The 11,721-nt window shown below is 36.3% G+C and overlaps 1 protein-coding gene across 1 annotated transcript in view; it reads right to left on the reverse strand.

Moving 5' to 3' along the window:
- Nucleotides 1–3,410: 3,410 nt before the first annotated feature.
- Nucleotides 3,411–11,721, reverse strand: part of LOC129459385 (zinc finger protein 43-like) — a 167,240-nt gene continuing 158,929 nt past the window's right edge. The window contains 1 exon segment of the mRNA XM_063616172.1: nt 3,411–6,263. Within this exon segment, the coding sequence (XP_063472242.1) occupies nt 4,408–6,263 (1,856 nt within the window). The 3' untranslated portion in view covers nt 3,411–4,407.

An 11,721-nucleotide genomic window follows, 5' to 3' on the forward strand; every position in this document is an offset into this window, starting at 1 on the left:
TATGGCACCCTGGGCAAGGCAGATTCAGAAGGCATGGGTCAGGGACTGGTGGAAACACTAGTCTGCTAGAACTCATTAGGAAGTGAAGCCCAGCATTTGCATAATGCAGCTTTGAAGGCATCTGGTGATCATAAATGTCTCCATGGCCCTTCTCTGCCCACCAATGTGCTCCAGCAGCCACTCACAGAGCCCTGCATGCAGGTTTGTAGATAGTCCTACCAGATCTGCTAGAATCAAGACCTTATAGTCCAGGTCTCAGTTTGAAGAAAACAACTGTCTATCCACTCTTGTGAAAAGATTCTGTGAAATTTAATTTTGAATTGCAAGTATTTGGGAAACAGGTGTAGATTTCTTTGAGGATGCTTACAAAACTTCAGTTTTTTGTTTTTTTCTGAGATGGAGTCTCACTCTGTCGCCCAGACTGGAGTGCAATGGCGTGATCTCGAGTCACTGCAACCTCTCCCTCTGGGGTTCAAGTGATTCTCCTGCCTCAGCCTCCTGAGTAGCTGGGATTACAGGCATGTGCCACCATGATCAGCTAATTTTTGTATTTTTACTAAAGATGAGGAAAATGTTCTCTCCACAGGAAGAATCAGTGTTATTTCATCACTGATATTTTCCGTCTCTGACTTGAAGTTACAAACTAACTCCAGCAGAAATATTTTTGGCTTATTATGGACAATCTGTTACACAGCAAGCACTGTCATGCTTGTTCGCTACATTTATGTATAGAAACATCCTCATAAGGCCAGGCGCAGTGGCTCATGGCTGTAATCCTAGCACTTTGAGAGGCTGAGGTGGGCATATCACAAGGTCAGGATATGGAGACCATCCTGGCTAACACGGTGAAACCTCGTCTCTACTAAAAATACAAAACAGAAAATTAGCTGGGCATGGTGGTATGTGCCTGTAGTCCCAGCTACTCAGGAGGCTGAGGCAGGAGAATTGCTTGAACCTGGGAGGCGGAGGTTGCAGTGAGCCGAGATCATGCCACTGCACTCCAGTCTGGGTGACAGAGCGAGACTCTGTCTCAAAACAAAACGGAACAAAAAAACTTCAGAACTTATGAAGCCTCCCTAGTATTTACCCGAACTAATTAGCTCAATAAATTTACATATGTCAATTATAGAAAGTGAAATGAACAATAACTAAAGTAGGTTTATATAGAAGTATCCAATTAAATAAACAAAATCAAATGTCCTAACTAAATGTAACTTAAAACATTAATTGTGGAATTGCACCTAAAAATTATTTTGTGTGCACAACTAAATTTCATAAAAATCATTCTTATAATCCCCAGTGAGCTTACCTAATACCTCATGAACTAGAAAAGAAAAAATAATAAAAAAATTATGGGTCTAGCATGAGTACCAAGCAAATAAAAAAAAAGTTTGCATGGCGAGATTCTGAACCACAAACCATAAGATCTTACAGTAATGAATTCAATAGAAAGCAGACAGTATAGATTTCCTTTCAGCATTTTTGAGGTTTTTAGTTTTCTAGTAAATTAGTCACCTTATTAAAATTACTTGTTTTGCTTCAATATTGATTTTTTCTTCCTAAAATAGGTACAAACTCATACTCACAAGAACAGTTACTTACTCCATAATTTTCTTACACCTAAGGTTTATCTTTAGAGTAATGTATATTTAACCCTATGTCAGTCGAAACTAAAACTATGTGTTTCAGGCAGAGTGGCCACATATTCAAAGAAAAATATATAACAATGTTTATTCATGACTCAGGAATGTATGGATTTTATTTATACTTCTATAGAATTTTTATAATTAAAATGACCCTGTAGTCAATAACAATTTCATTGTACATTAAAATAATGAAGTGTAGAATTGGCTTGTAATACAAAGGATAAATGCTGAAGGTAATGGATACTTTATTTATCCTGATGTGACTAATACATGTTATATGCCTGTATCAAAACATGTCATATATTGCATAAATATATACACATTTGGCCAGATGCAGTGGCTCATGCCTGTGGTTCCAGAACTCTGAGAGGCCGAGGCAGGCAGATCACGAGGTCAGAAGATCGAGACCATCCTGGCCAACATGGTGAAACTCCGTCTCTACTAAAAATACAAAAATTAGCCTGGTGTGATGGTGGACACCTGTAATCTCAGCTATTTGGGAGGCTGAGGCAGGAGAATCACTTGAACCGGGGAAGTGGAGGTTGCAGTGAGCTGAGATCATGCCACTGTACTCCAGCCTGGGTGACAGAGCCAGAATCCGTCTCCAAAAGAAAAACCCAAGCAAGTACTGGGCACCTGTAGTCCCAGCTACTTGGGAGGCTGAGGCAGGAGAATGGCGTGAACCTGGGAGGCGGAGCTTGCCGTGAGCCGAGATCGTGCCACTGCACTCCAGCCTGGGCGAGAGTGAGACTCCGTCTCAAAAAAAAAAAAAAGCAAAAAAAAACACCAAACAAAAAAAATTATGAATAGCACAAAGAATAAAATAAGATAATTAAAATCATACTATGTACCCACAGAAATTAAGAACAGTAAGTTTAAATAAGACAAAAAGGAATATTTAACCTATAGAAAAATATTCTTTAACTTATTTGCAGTTGAAAGCCACTGGTGAAATAGATTACTAGAAATGTTAGTCCATTATGTTACCAAATAGTATACTGTTACTATCTTTTACATACACCCTTGAGTAAGGTGGAATAGGTTAAAGTTAGAAGCATAATAATGCTTCATTGAATGTACAATGGTCTTAACACATTTTTTAAAAGTTATGTTTCCATGTAATCTAAAAATTTAAAAATGTACTTTATTTAACTACATAAAATTACAATAAGTAAAATGACTTCCTAATTTAACCAATTTTAACTAAAATAAAAAACTTGTTTTCTCACTATAATGCAGAAGAATATTACTCTGAAAACCTACCTCTTGCATCACTCCTTTATAAGTTAACCACAAAGAGCCTCTCCAGTTATATTTTCATCATGCATCTTACATTTTTTTTTTTTTTTTTGAGATGGAGTTTGACTTTTGTTGCCCAGGTTGGAGTGCAAGGGTATGATTTCGGCTGAGACCTCCACTTCCCAGGTTCAAGTGATTCTCCTGCTCCAGCCTTTGAAGTAGCTGGGATTATAGGTGCCTGGCAAATTTTTGTATTTTTAGTAAAGACAGGGTTTCACCATGTTAGTCAGGCTGGTCTCAAACTCCTGACCTCAGGTGATCCACCGGCTTCAGCCTCCCAAAGTGCTGGGATTATAGGCATGAGCCACCATGCCTGGCTGCATCTTACACTTTAATATCCTTATTGTTCCATAAAAAATGTTTTAAATAATGCCCACCTAATAAAAGAATCTCTCACATCTTTGATGCAGCAACAATTGGTCACATGCTTTCACATGTGAATATAGCAGGAATGAAAAAAGAGCATAAAGTTATGTGAGAGTTTAATTACATCATTATTCACTAATTTAAAAATCAGTAATTTTTTCAAGATAAAAGTATACTTTAATTGTAATTATAACTCTGAAAATCTTCTACTTCTTTTAATGTTATATACAAATAATTTATCCACCAAGTTTTATTTAGTGTTGTTTTCTGTACTTAGCACTGATTTAGTGTAATGTCTGAAGTGTCCGTGCCTTAGATATTTCTACTGTGTATTCTCAGATATTTACATAAACTTAATTTCGGATTAAATTTTTTTCATTTTTACTGCATCTGTGAAAACATATTTTAATATGAACACTCTGGTGTTTTCTATGCTGTGGTTTTTAAAAAAATGTTTTTCCAAACTGATTACATTTGTAGGGTTTTTCTCCAATATAAATTCCCTGATGTTGAACAAACTTTGAACTATCAACCGAGTATTATAGACCCTCATGTTTTATAAGCTGTAGTTTTTCAAAACTGTTTTTACAAATTTATTACATTTTCCAGGGTTTTTTTCTAATATAAATTTTCTGATGTTGAACAGTATTTGAGCAATGCTTCAGGGTTTTCTTTAGTACAAAATGTGTACAATAAGATCTGCGATGCAAGTAATGGTACTACAACCCTCTTAATATTTGTAATGTTTGTCTTCAGAATGAATTATCTTCTTCACTTTAAAGGCTTCTATTTTCTGAAAGATATTTTGACACTAGTTGCATCTATAATGGTTTTATCAAGTACAGACTCTCTGATGTTGAGTAAGATATGAGCACATATTAATGGCTTTTCCACATTCTTTGTGTATACATGTTTTTCCAAGTAAAAATTCTTTCCTGTACAATAAGGTATGAGCATTAATTAAAAGTTTTGCCACATTCTTCATACTTGTAGAAGTTTACTCCAATATAAATTATCTTATCTATAATCAAGTGTGACAACCATGTAAAGCCTTTGTCACATTCTTTACATTTCTAGAATTTCTCACCAGTATAATTTATTTTATGTTTGAAAAAGTTTGAGGTGTTGTCAAAATCACTGTTACATCTTCAGGTTTGTAGAGTTTCTCTCCAGTATGAATTTTGTTATGGGTAGTAAGGTTTGAATATTGGTTGAAAGCTTTGCCACATTCTTTACATTTGTAGGGTTGCTCTTTAGTATGAATTCTCTTATGTGTATTAAGGTGTGAGGAATAGTTAAATGCTTTGCCACATTCTTCACATTTGTAGGGTTGCTCTCCAGTATGAATTTTCTTATGTTCAATAAGGTTTGAGGATCGGTTAAAAGCTTTGCCACATTTTTCACATTTGTAGGGTTTCTCTCCAGTATGAATAATCTTATGTGTAGAAAGGGTTGAGGACAGTTTAAAAGCTTTGCCACATTCTTCACATTTGTAGGGTTTCTCTCCAGTATGAATTATCTTATGTTTAGTAAGGGTTGAGGACCACTTAAAGGCTTTGCCACATTTTTCACATTTGTAGGGTTTCTCCTCAGTGTGAATTATCTTATGTTTAGTAAGAGTTGAGAACTGGTTAAAAGCTTTGCCACATTCTTCACATTTGTAGGGTTTTCCTCCAGTATGAATTTTTTTATGTGTAGTAAGGTTTGAAGATTGGGTAAAAGCTTTTCCACATTCTTCACATTTGTAGAATTTCTCTCCAGTATGAATTTTCTTATGTGTAGTAAGGTTTGAGGATTGGGTAAAAGCTCTGCCACATTCTTCACACTTGTAGGGTTTCTCTCCAGTATGAATCCTCTTATGTTTGGTAAGGATTGAGAAATGGTTAAAAGCTTTGCCGCATTCTTCACATTTGTAGGGTTTCTCTCCAGTATGAGTTATCTTATGTTCAGTAAGCTTTGAGGACCACTTAAAAGCTTTGCCACATTCTTCACATTTGTAGGGTTTCTTTTCAATGTGAATTTTCTTATGCTTAGTAAGGTTTGAGGACCGGCTAAAAGCTTTGCCACATTCTTCACATTTGTAGGGTTTCTCTGCAGTATGAATTCTCTTATGTGTAGTAAGGTTTGAGAACTGGTTAAAGGCTTTGCCACATACTTCACATTTGTAGGGTTTCTCTCCAGTATGAATTCTGTTATGTTTAGTAAGGGTTGAGGGCCAGTTAAAGGCTTTGCCACATTCTTCACATTTGTAGGGTTTCTCTCCAGTATGAGTTAACTTATGTTCAGTAAGCTTTGAGGACCATCTAAAAGCTTTGCCACATTCTTCACATTTGTAGGGTTTCTTTTCAGTATGAATTTTCTTATGTTTAGTAAGGTTTGAGGACCGGCTAAAAGCTTCACCACATTCTGTACATTTATAGAATTTCTCTGCAGTATGGATTCTCTTATGTGTAGTAAGGTTTGAGAACTGGTTAAAGGCTTTGCCACATTCTTCACATTTGTAGGGTTTCTCTCCAGTATGAATTCTCTTATGTTTAGTAAGAGTTGAGGGCCAGTTAAAAGCTTTGCCACATTCTTCACATTTGTAAGGTTTCTCTCCAGGATGAATTTTCTTATGTTCAGTAAGGTTTGAGGATTGGTTAAAAGCTTTGGCACATTCTTTACATTTGTAGAATTTCTCTCCAGTGCAAATTATCTTATGGGTAGTAAGGATTGAGGACTTGTTAAAAACTTTGCCACATTCTTCACATTTGTAGAGTTTGTATCCAGTATAAAATTTTTTATGTGTAGTAAGACGTGAGGACCAGTTAAAGACTTTGCCACATTCTTCACATGTGTAGGGTTTCTCTCCAGTATTAATTCTCTTGTGTTTAGTGATGATTGAAGGGCAGTTAAAAGCTTTTCCACATTTTTCACATTTGCAGAAATTCACTCTGGTATGAATTATTTTATGTTGAGCTAGATGTGGAAGCATGCAAAATGATTTGCCACATTCTTTGCATTTGAAAAGTTTTTTTTCAGTATGGCTTATCTTACGTCTGTTTGAATTTGAAAATTTATGAAAGGCTTTCACACATTTATCAAATAGAAATATTTTGCTCTGGGTAGCTGGCAAACATTGGTTAAATCCATTATAACCTCCTCTGTGCACCTTACACTTATCCACACTTTTATGGTCTTTTTTTAAATGTACATTTTTATGTTCACAGTTTTTATATCTTCTCAGTGTCACTTTTTGGCAATGATCTTTTATATGCTGCTCTGGCCAAAAGTCTTGGGTAAAATGAGAACACATAACTGAAAAAAATAAAAATAACAAATTATTCCACTTGCTAGACTCAGAGATAAATATACTTTACATAACATATAAAATCACACAAGCTACATAAGCAAGATGTCATAGAAAAATACCACAGGCCCTAATTTATTTACAGACATATAAATGTAACAAAAACATACTGATCAAAATGCATCAGTGAAAAATTTATAAATAAGTGTGTGCAGTGCCCCAGGTGAGCCCAATGCAAAGAGCCACATAGAAGGAAAATATAAATTGGTTACATTTACCCAACACAGCTTTTTCTGCTCTCCAACATAACATAGTGCCTTTAGAAGTAAATTGCCAACTCCAATTATTTCGCATATAGCGGAATACCTGAGAGTGGATAATTTATAAAGAAAAAAGGCATACTTTGCTCACAGTTTGGCAGACTGTACAAGAAGTGTGTGCCAGCATCTGTTTCTGGTGAGAGTCTCAGGAAGCTTACTGTTATGGTAGAAGGCAAAGAGTAACTGGAAATATCACATGGTAATAGACAGAGAAAGTGTGAGGTGAAGGAACCAGGTTCCTTTAATGAACCAGCTCTCTTTTGAATTAACAGAGTGTAAACTTTCTTATTACGAAGACGATGGTGCCAAGTCATTCATGAGGAATTCACCTCCATGACAAAAATACCTCTTTCCAGGTCCCACATCCAACACTGAAGATTACATTGCAGCATGAGGTTTGGAAACATGGACATCCAAACCATATCACAGACAAAGTAGACTTAACAGACTCATACAAACCTTTCCAGTAAAAAGCAAGAGAATATACAATATTCTTCTTTGCACCTTGTGTATTCTGCTATGATAAATACCAGGTCTTATTAAATTTAAGAATACCAGCTGGGTGCAGTTGCTTATGCCTATAATCCTAAAATTTTGGAAACAAAAGTAGGAGGATCACTTGGGGCTACAAGTTTGAGATCAGCCAGGGCAACATAGTGAGACACTGTCTCTATAAATAATAATAAAAAATGAGCCAGGGATGGTAGTGCATGTCTGTACACCCAGCTACTTAAGGGGCTAAGGTTGACTTGAGCCCAGGAGGTTGAGGCAGCAGTGAGCCTAAATCATGTCACTGCACTCCAGCCTGGGCAAGAATAAGATCCTGTCTCAAAACAACAACAATAACAACAACGACGACAAATACATTTAAGAAGACCAAAATTATACACTGTGTTTTTTGACCAAAATTGCATAAAACTAGGAATTAAAAGCAAAACTGGCAAATCCAAAAATATATCAAAATGAAACACACTCTTCAACATATTCTTGCTCAAGGACTGAAGAATTTAATTTTTCCAAAGTTGTCAATACAAGCTACAGTGGTGAACTAATTCAATATAATCTCTACATAAGATTCAATAATACAATTTAAATATGCTTCACAATTTTAAAATTTGATTAAAAACTATAGCCAAGCCAGGCACGGTGGCTCACACTTGTAATCCTAGCACTTTGGGAGGCCAAGGCGGGTGGATTTCCTGCTGAACTCAGGAGTTTGAGACCAGCTTGGGCAACATGGTGAAACCCTGTCTCTACTAAAATACAAAAAATTAGCTGGGTATGGCTGTGTATGCCTGTAATCCCAGCTACTCAGGAGGCTGAGGCAGGAGAATTACTAGAACCTGAGAGGCAGAGCTTTCAGTGAGCCAAGATCGTGCCACTGCACTCCAGCCTGGGTGACAGAGTGAGACTCTGTCTCCAAAAAAAAAAAAACTATAGCCAAGCATATGAAAACAATAAAGAGGCATTATACTTTCTGATTTCAAAACATATTAAAAGCTACAATAACAATGTGGTACTGACACAAAGACAGATAAGTAGATGAAAGAACAGAATAAAGATCCCTAAAATGAACTCTTCTGTATATGATCAAATGAACTTCTACAAAGTTGCCATGAATAAGCAATAGAAAAAAAAAAATCTCTTCAAAAAATGATGTTGAAACGTGGATACCAACACTAATAAAGCTGGATAATTTTCTTGAATTATATATACAAATATTTTAAATCAAACACATATACAGAAAAAAGGAACTAACAAATCTTTTAAAAAGAAATATGGAGAAAAGACATGACACTGGTCTTGGCACCATTTTCTTAGATACAACCTTAAATGCATGAACAACAAAGAAAAGAACAGAAAAATTTAACTACACTATACCTCGAAATTTCTGTACATCAAAGAACATTCAATAGAGAGACAATGCCTCCTAGAAAATGAGTGAAAGTATTTGTAAATCACATGTGATATTCATTAATATTCATAATATATAAGCAACTTTTTTTTTTAAGACGGAGTCTCACTCTGTCGCCCAGGCTGGAGTGCAGTGGTACGATCTTGGCTCACTGAAAGCTCTGCCTTGGGTTCTAGCAATTCTCCTGCCTCAGCCTCCCTAGTAGCTGCGGCACGTTCTCGGCTCACTGCACACTCTGTCTCCCGGGTTCACACCGTTCTTCTGTCTTGGCCTCCCGAGTAGCTGGGATTACAGGAGCGCACCACCACACCCGGCTAATTTTTTATATTTTTAGTAGAGACAGGGTTTCACCATGGTCTCAATCTCCTGACCTCGTGATCCACCTGCCTCAGCCTCCCAAAATGCTGGAATTATAGGCGTGAGCCACTGTGCCTGGCCTATAAACAACTCTTAAGACTAATAATAAAGTTGAATAATCTGATTTGGAAATGTACAAATAATTGAACTAAATTTTTACCAAAAATATACACAAATAGGAAGAAGCATTTAAAAAGACACGAAATTACAATTTGTAGAAAAATGCATAAAAATCACAATGAAAAACAAAATCACCTTACACCCATTTAGAATGGCTACTATAAAATTTTTAAAAATACAAAATCAGTTGATGATGCAATAAAAATAAAACCATCCAGGTAGGTACAATGGCTCACATTAATCCCAGTGCTTTGGGATGCTGAGACAGGTGAATCACCATGGGTCAGGAGTTCGAGCTCAGCCTGGCCAATATGGCAAAACCCCATCTCTACTAAAAACACAAAAATTAGCCAGGCATAGTGGTGGGTGCCTGTAATCTCAGCTACTCTGAGACTGAGGCAGGAGAATTGTTTGAACCGGGGACATGAGAACAAATCACTGCACTTCAGTCTAGGTGACAGAGTGAGACTCCATCTCAAAAAAAAAATAAGAATAAAAAACTACAAATTAAAAAAAAAACAAAAAACTATGTTGACTGTTGGTGGAAAACAAGGAGGCCGAGGCAGGCAGATCGCCTGAGGTCAGAAGTTCGAGACCAGCCTGACCAACATGGAATAACTCCATCTCTACTAAAAATACAAAATTAACCAGGCATGGTGGCACATGCCTGTAATCCCAGTTACTCAGGAAGCTGAGGCAGAAGAATTGCTTGAATCCAGGAGGCAGAGGTTGCAGTGAACTGAGATCATGCCATTGGACTCCAGCCTGGGCGACAAGAGCGAAACTCTGTGTCAAAAAAAAAAAAAAGTTATAAATGTTTCTCAAATAATTAAAAATGAAATCATCAAATACAAAAATCTCATTTATGAATCTATATTCATAACAGAAAATGCAGGACCTGAATGACATATGAACATCCATATTTTTTGTATCAGTATGCACAAAAGCCAAAAGGCTGAAGAAACTTAGATGTCCCTTGATTTATAAATACATCAAAAAATGTAACATATACCTACAATGTAATATTATTCAGCTTTCAAATAGAAAATCTTGCCTCATTTTAAGATAAATTTTGAGAATATTATGTCACCTGAAATTAGCAAGTAACAAAATTATGGATACCATATGACTCAACTTATTTGAGATATCTTAAGTAGTCACACTCATAAAATCAGCAAGTAAAAGGGTGTTTGTCAAGGGCTGAAAAGAGGGCAAAATGAGCACTTGTTACTTAATGTGTATTTAGTTTCACAGGTGTAAAATTTCTAGAAGTTTTTTGAATAACAATATAAATATTTTTATCATGCCTGAAATGTACATTTTTTTTTTTTAAGACAGGGTCTCACTTTGTCACCCAAGCTGAAGTACAGTGGTGCAATTATGGCTCACTGTAGACTCTAACTTCAAAGCTTGTGTAATCCTTCCCCCTCAATCTCCCAAAAAGCTTGTACCATGGGTGCACACCACCATGCCTGGCTATTTTCAAAAATTATTTGTAGAGAGGGAATCTCCATATATTGCCCAGACTAGTCTCAAACTTTGGCCTGAAGCAATCCATCTGTCTTGGCCTCCCAAAATCCTGGGATTACAGATGTGAGTCACCACCATGCCTGAAATGTACACTTCAATAGATTTAAGATGGTAAATTTCATGTTACGTGTTTTTACCACACTAACATTAAAAAAAACTCAAAAAAATACAGCATTATAAACCTTTTTAAAAATTACCCTCAAATTACAAAAGTGTTTCTCTCATACAAAGAAAATATACATTCATCATTAAACACATGGTGAAAATAGACTATTTCCATGACTACTCACTTAGAGAAGATAAAACCACCATTAAAAATTAGCTAAAAAATAATATAAACAAGATAAGCTTTCACCAAAATTGGGGTCATATATTTATAAACACACACACATATAATATGATTGTGATAGACATTTGGTGATTGATCTTTTTTTTTTTTTTTTTCTTTCCTGAGATGGAATCTTGCTCTGTCACCCAGGCTGGAGTGCAATGGCATGATCTGGCTCACTGCAATCTCCACTTCCCGGGTTTGAGTGATTCTCCTGCTTCAGCCTCCCGAGTAGCTGGGACTACAGGTATGTACCACCACACCTGGCTAATTTTTTTGTATTTTTTAGTAGAGACAGGGTTTCACCGTGTTAGCCAGGATGGTCTCATCTCCTGACCTTGTGATCCACCTGCCTCAGCCTCTCAAAGTGCTGGGATTGCGGGCATGAGCCACCATGCCCGGCCAGTGATTTATCTCTTAATTAAATCCCATATTGACTTAAAGCATACAGAATTGAAAATTGTCTGAAATTATAATACATAGGTAAAACCAAAAAACACAATAAACTGATGTTAAGAAACCTACACTGAAGAAATACACTAATATGAAAC

Source organism: Symphalangus syndactylus, chromosome 13, assembly GCF_028878055.3.
Source record: "Symphalangus syndactylus isolate Jambi chromosome 13, NHGRI_mSymSyn1-v2.1_pri, whole genome shotgun sequence".
Classification (NCBI taxonomy): domain Eukaryota; kingdom Metazoa; phylum Chordata; class Mammalia; order Primates; family Hylobatidae; genus Symphalangus; species Symphalangus syndactylus.